General features: G+C 34.8%; 1 protein-coding gene across 3 annotated transcripts; it reads left to right on the top strand.

Moving 5' to 3' along the window:
- Window positions 1-29: 29 nt before the first annotated feature.
- Window positions 30-18038, top strand: pstpip1a (proline-serine-threonine phosphatase interacting protein 1a). Of its 3 annotated transcripts, none has more exons than XR_007926190.1 (15): window positions 30-829; window positions 1781-1881; window positions 1979-2053; window positions 2186-2220; window positions 3108-3214; window positions 3395-3457; window positions 5659-5763; window positions 7159-7204; window positions 7392-7471; window positions 8504-8602; window positions 11828-11924; window positions 12086-12173; window positions 12464-12546; window positions 14577-15745; window positions 16202-16336. XR_007926190.1 is itself a non-coding variant. In XM_051870311.1 (15 exons), the coding sequence occupies exons 1-15, from the start codon at window positions 797-799 to the stop codon at window positions 16331-16333; spliced, it is 1257 nt and encodes a 418-aa protein (XP_051726271.1). In that variant the 5' UTR covers window positions 30-796; the 3' UTR covers window positions 16334-18038. The 3 variants fall into 3 exon arrangements, 2 of the variants coding, with proteins under 2 accessions (XP_051726271.1, XP_051726273.1); XM_051870311.1 differs by having other exon boundaries at window positions 15633-15745; window positions 16202-18038; XM_051870313.1 differs by lacking the exons at window positions 30-829; window positions 2186-2220 and having other exon boundaries at window positions 1828-1881; window positions 15633-15745; window positions 16202-18038.
- The last annotated feature ends 400 nt before the right edge of the window (window positions 18039-18438 follow it).

Genomic DNA, 18438 nt, shown 5'->3' on the forward strand with positions numbered 1-18438 from the left:
CCGCCAATGGATAAAAAATTAAAAAGGTATTGCGACTTTTCATCTCACAATTCTGACTTTTTCTGAGAATTGCGAGATATAAACTCTCAATTACGTGTTATAAAGTCAGAATTGCGAGATATAAATTGGCAATTCTGAGAAAAAAAAGTCAGTCTTTTTCCCCTCAGAATTGGACTTTATAACTCAAAATTGCAAGTTTATTGTGAGATAAAAAGTCGCAATTTTAAATTGTTTTATTCCCTGGTGGAAACAAGGTAAAAAAAAAAAAAAAAAAAATGTACTTTTATCAATGCTATTATCTACTTTGGCCTGTGATATTGTCTTTAATTTGAACTAAGCTGTGTAACATGCACTTTTCTTTTTCTCTCTCTATAAAATCAGTAGTTACAGAACTCAGTCAAAAGATATTCAAATCAGTATATCTGTCTTGATTTAACTTGATTTAGTATAACTACTTAACTGTAGACTGCTTGGATTTCGATGGCTTTGTTTGCTCAAACTCTCTAAAGACTGACTCTACATTTTCCAAAAGCCCACTGTTTCAGATGTGTCATCCTATCTAGTATTCAAATGGCTGCTGAATGCATACGTATTATCTGTCGGGCAGGCTCTCTGGTCATTGACATTGTAGGAGAGAGCTTCCTTATCTGACTCAAACCTGAGCACCACGGGCGTGCTGTGAAACAGTGGTTTCCTGCGTGTGGTATTGTCTGTTCTTTCTTTTATTTTTCCTAATTCCGTCTTTGTTTCTTTCTGCGAGCTTGTATCGTTCTTACTGCTGTAAACTGCCTTCAGAATGACACCGTTACAATTCAAAGATTCTTTTTGGGTAAGTGAACGAGTTGAGCTCTTTTGACAGGTTAGATTGAACGCTGTTGTCAGTTAGAGCTGACATGCTTGATGTTGACCATACTGCATACGATGACTGACAGGGTAGAATTTTAATGTGTATAACAGCATCACATTACCTTACCTAAAGAATGTATTGGACCATATATTAAATCTCAGTGTTTTTTGTGTACTGTCATTTTTATTCATTTGTATCAGGAATTAGTGTATCTGTATACAAGACAAATTTAACTATAATCTATCATTGTTCACGTTTTTTTAACATGTGTTTCGGTTAGATGTTGGATTAGATTTGTACTGACAGTACTAAGTTGTTCTCTAAATGATACGTAAGATTTGGATATGGTTTTTAAGAATAAGATATTTGTCATGGTCTTTCTCAAAAGTCTTTTCTACATTCGGGGGTTTAGTGTCTATATATATATATATAGACATTCTGATGTTGTGTCATGGAGATGATCTGTGGGCTTCCTGTTGAACGGCTGACTGTGTGCCCACTCTACCCTTTTTAGCTTTGATCTGTGCTGTCAGAGCATTCATCTACAAAGCAACTTCTGGGTTGATTTGCATGTAAAGCCACGCGAGTGCTATTCAGTGTTAGGGGTACATCCATCTGGTGTCAAAACAGTACTGTCATTTTGTTTCTGTTGCGAATACAAGAAGAAGTGTTCATTTTCATTAGCATCCCCTGTTAATGTTATCGCAGGGTGTCAATGATTAAACTGTTTAACCACCTCAGACAGTCCACGCTTTTTTTTGCATAGACACCAACTCTTCAAATAAGGCCTAATTTTTATGAACAAAATGCTACAAGTAGAGTCCAGTAACTTCCCAGGGATTCAGGATTAAAACTGAGATGCACAGTTTCACTTAAGCTAAATCTTGTTGCTGTTTTATGGTACTGGAGAAATCTAACCCTCTTGGTTTTTAGGGCCCAGAATTCACCAGCAACACTGGATATGAGACTCTTATCCAGAGGCTATGTGATGGACGACGAGCATGCAAAGATATGGAAGAGCTCTTAAAAATGAGGTAACACTAGAAAATTGCATATTTAAATTCTTTTCTACAAGGTACACTGTTTAGTACTGGTCTGTTTGGTTAACATAATGCATTCCTCTGCTCACAGGGCGATGGCAGAGGAAAGATACGGCAAGGAATTGATTACAATTGCACGCAAGACAGGAGGGCAAAGTGAAATTGGGTAAGCAAACATTGTATGTATTATTTATTAATATATACATTGTCTTCTGGTTTTAATATTTTGCATAGTAACCAATATTTTTGAGCATAAATCTTTCAGTTTTATCTTAATTTTGTTGATTTGGTCTTGTAGCACTTTGAAGGCATCATTTGACCAACTAAAAGTCCGTAAGTAACACCCCAAATGATAATTTGCTCAGTTTGCTTTAGAAATGAGCCTTATTTGTCAAGTGTTCACAAACATACTGAATATACATGTATAAAATATACTAAATATACTACAGTGCTGGGTAGATCACTTACAAATTATAGTCTGAATTCAAATTACATGATGAAAACTGTAGTTATTAACGTCATTTATTACATTACACATTTTAGGTCATATAATTGGACTACTTTTTGGATTACTTTTAGATCACTTTTGACCTTACTTTTAGCCTTAACTTGTTACACATAGATTTGAATAAGATAATCTTGTGTTATAGAATACAAAGAGGAAAAAAATGTTGAAAATTTGTCATCAACAATATGAAGTGCATTAAACATTACATTATAACAAGGTTTGTGAAGGAACTGCAGGGGGTTTATAAGTTTATGAAAAGGTAACCATTAATTAAACCATAAAAATGTAAAATTTTAAAATAAAAACAATCAAAATAAAACAAAAAAGATGATTATTTTTATTTGAATATTTTATTTGTCTCTAACTTGTGTAAAAAAAACTGGAAAACTTTCTTAACATACAGTACATAAGCAATATGCTGTTTTAGAAAGGACACTTTAAAGGAAAAATTTAGTGAGAATCAATAAATTATGAATAATTTATGGCCATTTTGTGAATATTAAGTAGTCATGATGTAATCCATAAAATGTAACTGTGCGATTATGAGTATTTTAAAATGTAATATAATCTAATTACAAGTATATCATTTTAGTAATCTGATTACGTAATCCAGATTACATGTAATCAGTTGCTACCCAGCACTGAGTATATACTAAATATACCAAACTCATACCTTCAAGATCACTAAGGAATGTGCTGTTTTCTCACCTAGAAATGGAGAACATTGGAAATTTGCACATTCAGCTTTCTGGTATGTTACGAGAAGAGGTGAAACGAATGGAGCAGTTCAGAGAGCGACAGAAGGAGCAGCGGAAAAAGGTGAAATACTATGCAGTTTTTATTTGCAGAACCGCAAACTGCTTTCTCACACGGGTGAACAAATAGTAACCGTATTTGTGCTCAAACCAAGATGCTTCTTGACGCCCTTGTTTTATTAAAATAGCTCCCTATAAAGCACAAGAATTCAAATGACTTCTTAAAATGTTTTCTTTTTTACAGTTTGAAGGGGTCATGGAAAAGGTTCAGAAGATCAAAGTATCATTATATAAGAAAACCATGGAGGTGAGTCTAATTTACTTGACTTCATTAAGTCATTGAAGTGACTTCAGTTTTATAGGCTACTCACTGAATCATAGATTTGCCTAATAAAGACTGAAAGCAGAATATCAGGAAGAGGAAGGGAGAAATGAGAGTGATTTAAATCATCAGTGCTTGCGCTAACTTCTTTGCAGCTAGTGTGCAGGGCAGGGAGGGGGATGGGTTTTCAAAATGTTGTAACTGTCACCTCAGGAAGTCTCACTTCTCTACTAGAAGTGTATTTCTTTCTTGCCCGCACACTTCTCTTCACTCCCACCAACACAGGCTTTGTTTTATCAATGTTTGGTTTCTCTGTTCCTCATATATTTGCAATTTCCTGAAACAGACGATTGCTGTCGTCAAAAAAAGATGCGTTTCCGTTTGTACATCAGACAAATTCAGAAAGCAAAGGCCTGTGTTAGGACTGAGGCGAGTAGAAGCTGAAGGGTAAAGTTACTTAGTATTATCATATAGCATTGTAAAAACTGATCTGATTTGATAAACAAAAGAGTAAAAGGGGATGTTACTATCTGTTCCAGTCAGGAACTGTCAAGGTGGTTGTCTGACTTAGTGGTTAAAGATGAGGTTATGATTACCAAATGAATGGTAGTTAGTAAAGTTGGTGTGGTTCATGAGCTTCCACCATTGTTCAAAAGCACAATAGGTTGCCAGCGGGACTGTCCCTGCCACTCTTAGGAAAAAAAGGTTCTATATAGAACCTTCAAGGGTTTTCATCATGGGATCATTTTATGGATTTAGTTTTTTTTATTTTTTAAATTTTGATTACATTTTATGAATTAAACGGCTCGTAAACATACTTTATCATTTGAATTTCTTCTTGTATAGCACCTTTTTATCATAAAGGTTTCTTTTAAATTGAGTCAAGAACCCTAGGGTTCTATATAGAACCTTATTAAACCTTTGTGTATGGACGCTTGTTTCCGCCAAAGGTAATTGCGACTTTTTATCTTGCAATTCTGACTTTTTTTCTGAAATAGTTATAACGTCAGAATTGCAAGATATAAACTCGCAATTGAGAAAAAAGTCAGAATTGCGAGAAAAAAAGTCAGAATTGCGAGATATAAACTTGGATTTGTGAGAAAAAAAGTCCGAATTGTGAGAAAAAGTCAGAATTGCGAAAAAAAAAAAGTCAGAATTGCGAGAAAAAGTCAATTGCGAGATATAAACTCACAGTAGTGAGAAAAAAAGTCAGAATTGTGAGAAATAAACTAGCTATTGTGAGGAAAAAAAGTCAGAATTACGAGTTTATATCCCGCAATTCTGAGAAAAAGTCAGACTTCTGAGATAAAAAGTCGCACTTTACTTATAAATTGTTTTATTCCGTGGTGGAAACGATCTTCCATATTTGTGTAAAGAGTGTGTAGTGAAAATATTTTGGATTAGAAAGTATATTGTAAATGAAATTAATAGTGAAGGATATATGTGATTTAGCTTGTAAAACAACAATTACTGGTTGATAAATTAGATCTGACTTCATTTTTATATATTGTTTGAAACATAGACTTTATTCAGGGTAGACAGTAAATTTAATTTTGTTATATGTATGTCAAATATGAAAATTTCAACAAAAATTTCAGTTTCAGAACTCATTTTATCTTAAAGACAAAATCAACTGAAATTCTGCAATCTTCTATTTAGCAGTACTGGACATTTGATGTCATATCTGATCAAATGATGGAGATTATGGTATTATTGTGTTGTTGTTGTTGTTTTGATTTTAAATAGCCAGAAGTAGTATTTGGAGGAAGTAAAATATCTGATATAAGTAACATGAGCAAGGTGAATTGTATAAAGGAAGTTTAGTGTTCCATCTTGTTCCCCTGTTGCTTCATGGTGGTTGTACCATGAATTGATTAATTCATCATCTATCAGTCCATTAATTTGGAGCAGATTGATTGTAGATGTCTATGTTTGGGTCAGTGAAAGCAGCTGAGTCAGATTATATGAAAGTAGATAATGAAAGTTTATTCTCGCCTTATACTTTTCGTGACATAATAGAGTAAAAAAAGTGAGGTAAGAATCAAGATTTAAGACTAAGAGAAAATTCCTGCAAATTTGATTTAATATACTGTATTTAGCTTTTTCAAGTCATTTGTGGATCACTTGGCCTTCATTCAAGTCTAGGTGAGACTCATAATAACACTGTACCTCTCTGCTTCTCCCAGTCTAAAAGGACGTATGAACAGAAGTGTAAAGAGGCGGATGAAGCTGAACTGGCTATCGAGAAGCTCAACAGTACACCCAATGTCACCCCTAAACAATCTGAAAAGGTAAAATATTTATTATTATGGGCAAAATTTGTGTGGCATCTTCAAATATTACAACATACACGAGAGAGATTTATTTTTATTTTTTTTGACAGAAATAAATACTTTTATTTAGCAGGGATACATTTAAATTGATCAAAAGTGACAGTAAAGACATAATGTTACTAAAGATTTCTAAAATAAATGTTGTCCATTTGAACTTTCTAGTCATCAAAGAATCTTGAAAAAACACAAAATAACACTTAATATTTCCACAAAATATTAGGCAGCACAACTGTTTTAACATTGATAATAATATTAAGAAATGTTTCTTGAGCAGCAAATCAGCATATTAGAATGATTTCTGAAGGATCATGTGACACTGAAGACTGGAGAAATGATGCTGAAAACTTAATTGCATTTTAAAGACCCCCTGTGGTGAAGTTTTTATTGTTGTTTATATGTCTATGTGGTGTTTTTAATATGCTTTAAGACAAACCATGTGCAAATTCATCAGTCAACACCATTGCTAAGTATTTTCTCCATACAGTGTATCAAAAACAGTCTTGAAAACGTTTCCTACATCACAAACATGTAACCAATCCCATCAACGTGCAGGCGGGGCTTTTCTCCACTGACTTTCTATGATGTTCAAAGCGTTTCCAAGGATACTTATTTTTAGAAGGCAGCTGATTCAGAGATGACGAAAGGGAACATGGTTTGTGTAACATTAGCAACACATTATTGATAATGTAGTCAAGCCAAAGGCTATCATTTCAATTACACTACGTGTCAATGTTGTAGAGAGAGATACACCGACTTGTAGACAACCCTGTATAATTCACTCTCCCTCTTCTTCTTCTGAATCAGTTTCTGGTTCAAACATATATATCTGAATTAAACAACTATTTCCACTTGCCATTATGTAGCGTTTACTACAGTTGACAGAGTGGATCAGGTATTCTGAGCTCATGTGATTGAGTGGAGGACTAATTTGCATGTTCATGACTCCATGTATACTAAATAAAGCAAGGGTGTTACATTCAAGCTGTTTTATGGCATGAAGAAATTATTTTATAACAGGAAAAAAAAACATTTTAATATGTCATTTTGATGATCAAATGTGAGTTTTAAGGGATACACTACTTACTGCAGGGGAACTTTAAAACATCAAAATAATGTTTCACAGTATTACTGTCTTTACTGTATTATTTGATCAAATAGGTGCAGCTTTGGTTTTTGAACTTTTAAATGGTAGTGTATATGATTCTACTCCAATAATGAGTTCTTATAAATGTAAAAAAAAAATGTTGGTAAAAATGCTAGTGATATTGTTTGATGCCATTTTTTTATTACTCTGAATATTTTTTGGCATTTGTAGATATATTTCAAACAATGTTGTGCTCTATGCCATAACAGACGCAAAACAAAGCAAAGCAGTGCAGGGATGGAGCCATGGATGCAGGTGAGAAGAGAAATACGCTTTTGTTTTCACACATTGAAGCTTGCAATGCAAAAATGATCAATTACATCTGAACCGGAAACACATTCAATGACGCTGGTAACTTCTAAGATGCACAATTCAAATAGTTTCAAAAAAGATTTGAATTGCTGGAAATGCAATGATGCTGATGCTTGTTCCCGTTTGACAGAGAAACAGTACATGTCAAACATAGAGCAGCTGGATAAGATTCGACAGGAATGGGAAACCACACATGAATGCACATGTGAGGTAAAGAGAAACACATTCATCTATCTGTTGGCTGTCTTTCAAAACTAGCTCTCTGCTGAAGCTATGAACCACATAGAACACACTAAAAATGAACTTCCCTTTTGCCGTTTTACCCACTGCATACCACAAACCACATATACTAAATTGAAAATGAGACTTGTTTTGGCTTGATAAAATAAGTATATCCACAACACCAATTCTGATCATCATGTATCCCACTGACAGTTAAATCACCATTTACTGTATTTAAAGGAATAGTTCACCCAAAAATGAAAATTATCCCATAATTTACTAACCCTCAAGCAATTCTAGGTGTATATGACTTTCTTCTTTCAGTTATATTAAATAATATCCTGGCTCTTCCCAGCTTTGTAATGACATTGAATAGTGCCCGAGTTTTTGAAGCTCCAAAAAGCACATCCCTCTATCATAAAAATAATTCATACGACTCCAGTGGGTTAGTAAATGCCTTCTGAAGCGAAGTGGTGTGTTTTTGTAAGAAAAATATCCATATTTAAAACTTTTTTTTTTTTTATGCTCTGCGAAAAATTCTGGAGGAGGCTGAAGCAACTCGACTCTTTTTTTTTTTTCGTGAACACGAGTACTGCCGTTGCTGGAAGCCAGTGATTATTGTTTAGAAAGTTTTAAATACGGATATTTTTCTTACAAAAACCCATCCCTTCACTTCAGAAGGCATTTATTAACCCACTGGAGTCGTATGGATTACTTTTGTGATGGATGGATGCACTATTCAATGCCATTAGCATAAAGCTGGGAAGAGCCAGGATATTATTTAATATAACTGATTGTGTTTGGCTGAAGATAGTCATATACACCTAGGATGGCTTCAGGGTGAGTAAATTATGGGATAATTTTCATTTTTGGGTGAACTATTCCTTTAAAGCCTTTTTTGGGGAGTTAGCTCAGTCTGTGTCATCTTCCTTCTGTGTCTGGTATGAGCACGTAGACACATTTACATCATGACGTATTTACATTACATCATGTTAAGCTGAATTCTGTGTATTTCTCCAGGTTTTCCAGCAGCAAGAAGATGATCGTATTAATATTTTGAGAAATGCTATTTGGGTCCACTGTAATCACTTTTCCATGCAATGTGTCAAAGATGATGAGGTCAGTGATATTTAATGAATCAAAGATACACTGATAATAGCTACAGTCATGATTACATACAGGAGAAATCAGAATATTAAAAATGTGAATTTTTATTTTTTTCAAGGCAAGACACTACAGGCAACGCCATTGTTGTTGGCTTTTTTTTTTTTTTTTTTTCAGTTTTTCAATTTTGCTTTCTTAACATGTCTTTCAAACTAGTGGAGAGAAAACATCTAAAATACACATTTGGGGTGTGTTCACACTTGCCGTCTTTTTTGACAAGTTGACAAGGGCGCTTTTTTAAGTAAAAAAAAAAAAAAAAACTTGCAGCCGAGGGCGTCTTTTGTTGCTATAACAACAGCTAGCGTATAATGGCAAGCGTCGCCTAATCGGCTAGTTACAGTATTGATAACTGTTGCTGAGCGAACGTTAATGTTAGCTAACGTTAACAGGTGGTAGTTTTGTCAAGGACAAGTAGTAAATAGATGATACACTTACCTGACCAACCAAGGATCCGTCCACCTTCTTCATTTTTCTTGTTGTTATGAAAACGAAAGGTCTCGCTACTCGCTTGTCATTGGTCAGCTGTCAAAAAGGCTCTTGACATAGGGCGGTTTTTTTCAAGAAAAGTTGAATTATTTTCAACTTAAAAAAAGAAGCTCTGAGCTGCAGAAAAAAGACGCTGGTGGTGGCGTTTAAAAAAGCGCTCAGGATTTTTATGAAAACACGGTCTACTCCATAGGATTATAATGTAAAACAGACGCTGGCAGCTTCAAAAAACACGGCAAGTGTGAACATAGCCTTAGGGGCCGTTCACATATCGCGTCTAAAAACATGTGGAAAGCGCGGCTGCACCGCTTTCTCCTTCTATCCAAAGCACTTGCGCTCCCGCTATGCAACCATGAACTGCGCTCTCCACGCTGACGAGGAAGTTTCAGCAAAGGATAAATTGATTTATTACTAGATATATTTATGGAGATGAGATATAAAAACCACCCTGTACAGCTATGATCAGCTGTTAGGCTGAGCTTTCGATGTTTTGTTACAGAAAGGCCGAAGCTGATCCATTGGTTCTTGTCACATGACCTGCGGTGCGCTTGCGGCATTCTGAAAAGTTGAGAATTTTTCATCTCGATGCGCCTGGATATCTTTGAAGGCCGTTTTCTCAGAATGAATTTTTTTTTTCTCTTAAAATGAGTAGCACTTAAATATATCAGACTTTCCAGTTTTTGTCCTATTTACATTCTTAAGGTGTTCACAGAGAGGTTTGTTTGCATATCATTCGCCTGGTTTATATAACATTTTAATGGTGAACGATGGTAACATTTTATTTTTTTTTGACAGTATTACTGATTTATGGAGTGTTTTTATTACTGATTTATCCCTCTCTGTATAACTTTTAACTCTTATATGGGCCATTCTACAGAATTGGTGCAAACTGCTGTCCCACAACCAAAAAATACATTTAAAAAGCATTTAAGTATTCAAATCTTAGATGTTTACTAAGATCCTTCTATTATCTATTGAATCCCACAATAATATTTAAAATATCCTTAAGCTTAATATATATAAAATCGTAAAATATGTCATGACCAAAACACATGGTGAAGTTGACATCATTGTTTTTTGGGGGTTATTTGATCAAATTTATTTTTTGTGTGTGTACAACTGTTCAGAACTGTGCTAGCTAACCATGTGCTGATTAGCATCTTTGAGCTAGGCTCAATAGTATCTAAAATTGTCACAACCGAAACTTCACCACGAGTTTCGGTTGTGACAACTTATTAGCATCTTTGAGCTAGACTCAAAAGTATATAAAAATGTCATCAATTGTTTTGGTAGTGACAATTTTAGTGCAGTTATGCAAGTCATTAGAATTTTATTATGTTTTTTTTATGCAAACAAAGTCCCTTTAAGACAAGTCATTTCACTCGGCGGCCATCTCGGGCATTCAAGTGCAGCTCCTATCTCTTTGAATGGGGAAACATCAAATTCTCTAAAGCTGTTGCCAAGCTTTCGATTAAATTTCATATTTGAAATCACCAATGAAATCTGACAACAACTGTCTCATAAATTTTGTTTTTAAACGCTTGAATCATGACAAAAAAACAGTATTTTTCAGGCTGGATCAAGCTAATACGCATGTGCAGTCCTAAATGCGTGTCTCTTGTGCCTCATTTCTACACTGTTTCTATAGAAACTGGAGCTTCTAACGGCTGCTGCAGTGATGCAATGACTTTACCAATCAGTGATTGGCTCTTATTTAGAAGGCGGGACTTGTTCCGCCATATTGTGTGTTGTACTTTCTCCCATTCAAAACAATAAAAGTGACGCCTCTTGTGTTATTCTATAGTCTTTAAAATCATTAGTGTTTTAGTATGTGAGGTAAAATTCTGTAATGTGATGTGATTTGTGAATATTGATTTACCTGTAAACTTTTTAATAAAATAGCAAAAAATATATTTACAAGGTAGCTGTAAACAAAATCGTTGCAGTAGTGACAAATTTGGGGAGAGAAAAACTATTTCAAAACTTTCTGAAAATACAATATGAGAATTAATTGCACAATTACTAGAAATGTGTACCTTGGATATTATACAATTTGCATACATGCAAAATTTGTGGAAAAAGACATTTTCTTTTTTTCTTCAAGATGTTTTCAACTCAACCAATTCTGTAGAATGACCCATATATAGTATGTCAACAAAAATGTTGAACCTAGCCTTATCCAATGCTCAGATTTCTGTTCTGGAAATATATGCAAATGAGTGCATATTTAATAAGATAATTCCTCATTTGCGTATTTAAACATAACATTTCTGAAAACATGTAATACAAAATCATTTTCTAATGTACTGTGATTAATCAAGTGGGGATTAAAGTGATTAATCAATTTTTTTACCTTATTTACCTGTGGTTTCTTGCCTTAAAATAAAATACTGTGACGTGAAATGAGTAGGAAATATGTATTATTCTTTATATTAATTATTTAAATGTAAGCAAACTTGTGTTGCTGATCCTGTGAACTTCGATGCTCTGAGGAAAATTCTCAAATCATGCTGAATGACATAAGGTTGCTATCATTAAAGCAAAAGGGCAGCATTTTGTATTCAAAATGTGGTGTTAAATGATAAAAATGCAAAATAGAAGCATTTCACTTGTGGTCTCAGACTTGTGGACCTCTCTGTAATTATAATGTAAAGTGCTGGCCATGTTGTCAAATTACTGCTCATTTTTATTCAGTGCTATGAGGAGGTGAGGGCAGTTCTAGAAATGTGTGACATCACGGAAGACATAAACTGTTTCATCAAGACAAAAAGCACCGGCACCACTCCTTCAGGTCAGTGCTTTTCTGTATTGTTTCCACTGGGTTATTGTGTTAAACTTCACAAATCGTCATCATGACATGGTGTAGTTCAGTAACCATATCATGTGATGGTATAGTTCTAAAGAAATTCTGAGGAGAGTTTGCTTAATGAAATTTGCCATCTGTGTCCGTAGCGCCCATTGTGTTTGAGAACTATTATGACAAAGAACCAACAATGGACAGCAATGGCATCGCACGCTTCGGAGGAGGTGTGATGAAGAGGTGTGTTTTCCACTGCGGGGTCTGTATGTTTGAGTGTAATACTACATTATGTGTTTGCAATGCTGACAAAACAGAAATCAATGGAAAATGTACTTTTTTTAGAGATAAGTTAGACATAAAGCTGCTAGTAGAGGTGTCACAAAGAGATACAATATAGGCGGAGCTGTGATATACTGCACTCTAGTGCGTGTATAAGGTGCCATAACTAATAAGAGTGCAAAAGCATTGTTGTCGGCTTTGTGGTTTATCAGTGCATACATTACTTTCTGTGATTGTTTTCTTTTTGAAAGGTTTTCAAATCTCTTGCAAGGCAACTGTGCCGTTGGCTCAAAGACTAGTAATGAATGTATTCAACCATCAGCACCTCCATCAGGTACATATTACAACATATTAAAGCTCTATATTTCAAATTGCACATTATTACATTGTTTTTAAATTCTAGCCATCTTCATCTTGTAGTTAAGCACCAATGTAGATGTTATTCACCACCAGGGGGCACTTCAGCCCACCTATGACTTCACTGAATAGTATTTGGGTAGTTTATTACATTATTTTCCAGATACAAAATAATACAATAAAAAAACAAATATTTTCCCAACTTGAGTAGTAGTATTATTTTTATACTATTATAGCATTTACACTTTGAATTAGCTTTTATTTTTACTACTTTAGTACTTCAACATATAGATATATCTGTCTATCTATCCATCCATCTATCCACACACACACACACACACATACACACACACACACACACAGTATTGGCCAAAAGTGATGTCCAGAGGGGATATTTGTTTGTTTTAATGACCCTACAAGTTTGATTAAACCATCAAAATATGAGGAAAATATTTTATATTTTTAAAATATTTTAAATATGAGGGAAGAACAAAACACTAAAGTTATTAATCTGACTAAATTATTTGGTTAAAAAAAAAAACTACAGCTACAGGTTTTACTATGGACAAAAAATGTAAAGGAAAAACTAAATGCTTTCCAAAAAAAGCATACACTGACTACAACAAAATCAGTTATTAATATTTAGGGTGTTCCTTCTTGTTTTTGCATGTGTTCATAAATTCTTTGTATGACAGCCTGGACAAAAATGATGTCTGTATAATTTGGCATGTTTTATTGCGTAAATAAAACCATTGACTCTAAGCACAACTGCGCAATATTATTACAAAATTTTTAACAAATTTTAAATAATATTTGAAAAAGGGTGAAGATGTCAATTTTCCTAGGCTGGACATCACTTGGCCACTAGTGTTTGAGTGTGTGTGTGTGTGTGTGTGTATAGCGCAAGTAGCGCAAGTTACGTAATCAGATTACTTTTTCCAAGTAACTAGTAAAGTAACACATTACTTTTAAATTTACAACAAAATATCTGTTACTTTTCAAATAAGTAACGCAAGTTACTTTGTTATTGACTCACAGCTCTCCTGTCCCCATGTTGAGAGAAATCAGGAGTAAGTGTAGAGGTGTTGTGTGTGCTGTGTGAACATGATGGTTATTGTAGTTCTAGACTAAATGTAAACATGCGTTTACTCCTCTCACTTGCACAAAAACTGATGCAGAATTCCTCAAAATGAATAAAAACAGTGAAATGCAATTTCTTAACCAATGTCTTTGCTGCTGACCTTTGATCCAATAGAGTACCTCAGGGATGACGTGTTTTTGTAGGCAAAACCCGAAGCGAATTAGCATTTTAGGACTTCACACTAAAGTCTATGGGGTTTTTTTTAATGGGTTTTTGCTAAATCGCCTGAAATAAGGTCTGCGGTTAACAAAGCCTCTAAATATTTTCACGTTTTGATCTATGACATAAAACACACCAGTTATAACCCACTTGTGATTTTTTTTTTTAAACCTTTATTGTGTCTTAAAAACGGTGGTTGCTAACAAATTGCTAAAAGGGACTACTTCCTTTGGCGAGGACGTCATCATGACAAACAGGACATTTGGACAGCATTTCTCATGAAAAAGTGGATAAGTATTCACACACAGATCATAATCAGCGAGCATGTTTTTAAATAAAGTTGTTTTTTAAATAAAGTTTGAGGAAGATTGGTGGTGGTGACGTTGATCAGCGACCATGGTGTGCTGTAGTCCGTTTATAGCCTACTGTTAGCTTTTTATATCTGACGACTTTATTTAGGCTTCAAAATGTATAAATGTTGTGTTAACTTGTAAAGATTATCTTGATAGACAAAACGTGTAAGTGTCATAACCCTTTGTTAAACACAGAGCTTATTTTTTGCGATTTTCCAAAAGTCTATGGGAAAAACGCATAGGTTTCGATCGAGGGAACCAGTGCACCGCTAACTTCCGGGTTGGCCTACAAAAACACGTCATCTCTGAGGTACTCTATATGCTTCATGAAAAAAAAATGCTGTTTTATTCAAGATAACTTAAAAGGAGCGAGCAAAGATGAGCATAACTGATGTCCCCCACATATGCAGATAAGCTTTTTTCATCTTTCTTTTTCACAATAACGTTTAGATATTTAATAGAATAAAACACCTATAGACCTTATGCGCCAGAGAAACAAGTGCGCCGCCATCTTTATAATATTGTCTTTGAACTTCCATTTTTGCGGTAGCTCTGTATATTTCTATGGCTGTCAAAGAATAACTAGCCGGTGAAGTGGATTTACTTGTTGTAATGAAAGTTATCATGAGCATTGTAATGTTTAAAGCAGATGTCTTAACAAATGTCAGTACCGGGAAGATTTTAACCACAAGCGCAGCGCTGAAAAGGGGCGGGGCTACATAAGGTCTATAACAACAATGTGAACAAGGTAGTTTCATTGATTACCTTAAAAGTCCATAGATATGCTGTCAGTTCATACTGCTGTTAACATTTTTTTCTGACATGCGGATGCAATGAAACCATTTTTCTGGTTTGGTCATGTGAAGTTTGACATATACCCTATAGTGCTGAACTTTCTTGTCTGAGCTGTGCCCTCTACTCTACAGGTGTGAATTTGCATTTCCTTCAGCCTGAGGCTTATTCATTTCACTTATGGTGTGAAATGGCCTTAACAGGAAATTCACAAACACCTAAAAACACCAACAAACAAGTTGGCAGTTGAAATTAGAATTTTATGAAAAATAAACTTCATGTTCACACTGCCCCAACAGACACCACCTGATTGAAGATGGTCAGTCAGGTGAAAACAAACTCTGACCAACAAACCCAACAAATGTGTTTGTCCGTGCGGTGTGAATTGACCTTACATTTGCCAAAAATAAATTAAAAAACTAACAAGCAAGCCCAGCTCAGTTGAGAAAAAGTAATGCAAAAAGTAACGCAACACATTACTTTAAATAAAAAGTAACTAAGTAACACAATTAGTTACTTTTTCAGGGAGTAACGCAATATTGTAATGCATTACTTGTAAAAGTAACTTTCCCCAACACTGGTCATTGGTCTGTTTTAATTTTCCTTTTTTCTTTTCAGCTGACAACTCAGATGGAGTGTATGCTTCTATTCCTGGATTTCCACAAGGAACTTCAAATAGTGCTGGCTCTCAGAGCGGCACGTACCAGGCTCAGTACGACTACGTGGCTCAGGTATAAAAAAAAAAAAAAAAAAAAAAAAAACTATGGAAAATGTGATTAAAATGGCCTTAGAAGAGAATAGTAGGAATATGCATTCACTATGGAATAAAACATTGGAGACTCACAGATAGAATATTTGAAGGGCCACATTTAGTCATCAACTATTCATTCCATTAAATAACATTAACAGATACAAGTTTTGCTTTTAATAATGTATTAGTAAATGTTAATATTAACATTAAGTAATATTAATAAATGCTTTAGAAGTAGTTTTCATTAACTACTAATGTAGTTACCTAATGTTAACAAATGGAACCTTAGTGTTTCCTCAAAAAATATCCATTTGGTTTTGCCCTAGCTGTTACCTAAGAGCAGAAAAATGTTAATATCTTTTCTTTAGACCGTTGTGAAATTGTTAAATACAGTTTGATGAGGGTCTGAGAGGGAGCTCCACTCTTGTGTCTGCAGGGCACTGATGAGCTCTCCATCTCTGCGGGGGAAGTGCTGCTCGTGGTGGAACAGGGAGGAGACGGCTGGTGGACGGTGGAGAGGGACGGCCAGACTGGGCTGGTGCCAGGCTCCTACTTGACCAAGATATGAATTAAGAGACTAGAGCACATTGGACCATCTCTGCGTGTCCTTAAACGCCCTCTAATAGCAGAGTTATTAAGGCCACTCCTTATGAAGTGTCTCAGAGGAGGATTTCTGTTTGCTAAATGCATTTATGCAGTAGCACGTCCATATGGAACATCTCTATGGGTTATAGTAAATGAATCAAAATGGGTTAATTTGTATATTAAAAACTGGTAATTTTACATAACTATCATTAATGTTGAGATAGAGATTTATATATTTATTAGAAAGTTTTTAGAAAATTATTTATTGTGAATAAAAAGCATAAGAATGTATAAGAGATGGAGACTAGGCACTACGGACTTGCCATGATTTAGTTTATGAGAAGACAGTGACAGTGTACATATAGATAGATATCGTCACAGAATTCAATTTTTTTTTAAAGTTAAAGGGTTAGTTCACCCAAAAATGAAAATTCTGTCATTAATTACTCACTCTCGTGTCGTTCCAAACCCATAAGACCTTTGTAACACAAATTAAGATGCTTTTTGATAAAATCTGATGGCTCAGTGAGGCCTCCATTGCCAGCAAGATAATTAGCACCTTCAGATGCCCAGAAAGCTAATAAAGACATTTAAAACAGTTCATGCAACTACAGTGGTTCAACCTGAATGTTATGAAGTGATGAGAATACTTTTTGTGCTGCAAAAAAACAAAATAATGACTTTATTCAACAATACCTAGTGATGGACGATTTCAAAACACTGCTTCATGAAGCTTTGAAGCTTTCAAATCAGTGGTTCGGAGTGTGTATCAAACTGCCAAAGTCACGTGATCTCAGTAAACGAGGCTTTGTTACGTCATAAGTGTTTCGAAATTTCAGTGGTTCACCACTGGGGGGGGGGAGAACCACTGATTCAAAACAAAAGATTCGTAAAGCTTCATGAAGCAGTGTTTGAAATCGCCCATCACTAGATATTGTTGAATAAAGTCATTATTTTGTTTTTTTTTGTGCACAAATAAGTATTCTTGTCGCTTCATAACATTACGGTTGAACCACTGTAGTCACATGAACTGTTTTAAATATGTCTTTAGTAGCTTTCTGGGCATCTGAAAGTGTTAATTATCTTGCTGGCAATGGAGGCCTCACTGACCCATCTGATTTTATCAAAAATATCTTAATTTGTGCTCCGAAGATGAACGAAGGTCTTACGGGTGTGGAATGACATGAGGGTAATTAATGCCAGAATTTTCATTTTTGGGTGAACTAATCCTTAAATCAGTGGTACAAAAGTGAGGTCATATACAGTTTTAACTATTATACACATTTAGGAAAAAAAATGTTCAATGGGGTTCAATATAGAACCCTAGGGTTTTTGACTCCGTTTTAAAAGAACCCTTTAGTTTTGCCGTTTTTTTTTTTTTTTTTTACTTTATTTAGACAGTACAGCTAGTGAGAAGATGGGAAACAAAGTGGGAGAGAAAGAAGGGGTTGGGATCGGGAAAGGACCATGAGCTGGAACTCAAACTCGGGTCACTCGAAGCTCCATAAAATGATCCAATGATGAATCACTCCTAAAGGTTCTATATGATGCACATGACAGAACCCTTGAAGGTTCTATATGGAACTTTTATTCTAAGAGTGTCTCATCCATAATAGAGCTCCAACTTCATCATTTTGCATTTATCAGCTGGATGGCATAAAATGAACAATAAAGCTGTGTAATGATCATTGCGTCATGTTGCCATTGACTGAATGTAACCTGGGTAATGATTTGGACTCTGTGGCTGGCATTTTTTGACTTTCCAAGGACATTGAAAGGCAGTTGGTTCAGACAAACTAACCTGACGCAAGCATTTTAAAGTTTTAACAGACCGGCCTTCTTTGCCTTAACCTCAGGTTTTAAGTTTCAAGCATTTCTCAGTCACAGTAATGGACTTGTTGCATCATATTTGAAATGTGAAAGATATTCTAGGCTATTTCTACACATAAATGTTTAGCAATCACCGTGTAATAGTTTGGGGTCTCTATGATTTTGTTTTTCTTTTGACAGTCTTTTATGCTCACCAAAGATATTGTGAAATATTATTACCATGTAAAATATCTGTTTTCTATTTGAATATATTTAAGA

Source organism: Ctenopharyngodon idella, chromosome 18 (genome assembly GCF_019924925.1).
Source record: "Ctenopharyngodon idella isolate HZGC_01 chromosome 18, HZGC01, whole genome shotgun sequence".
NCBI classification, from domain to species: domain Eukaryota; kingdom Metazoa; phylum Chordata; class Actinopteri; order Cypriniformes; family Xenocyprididae; genus Ctenopharyngodon; species Ctenopharyngodon idella.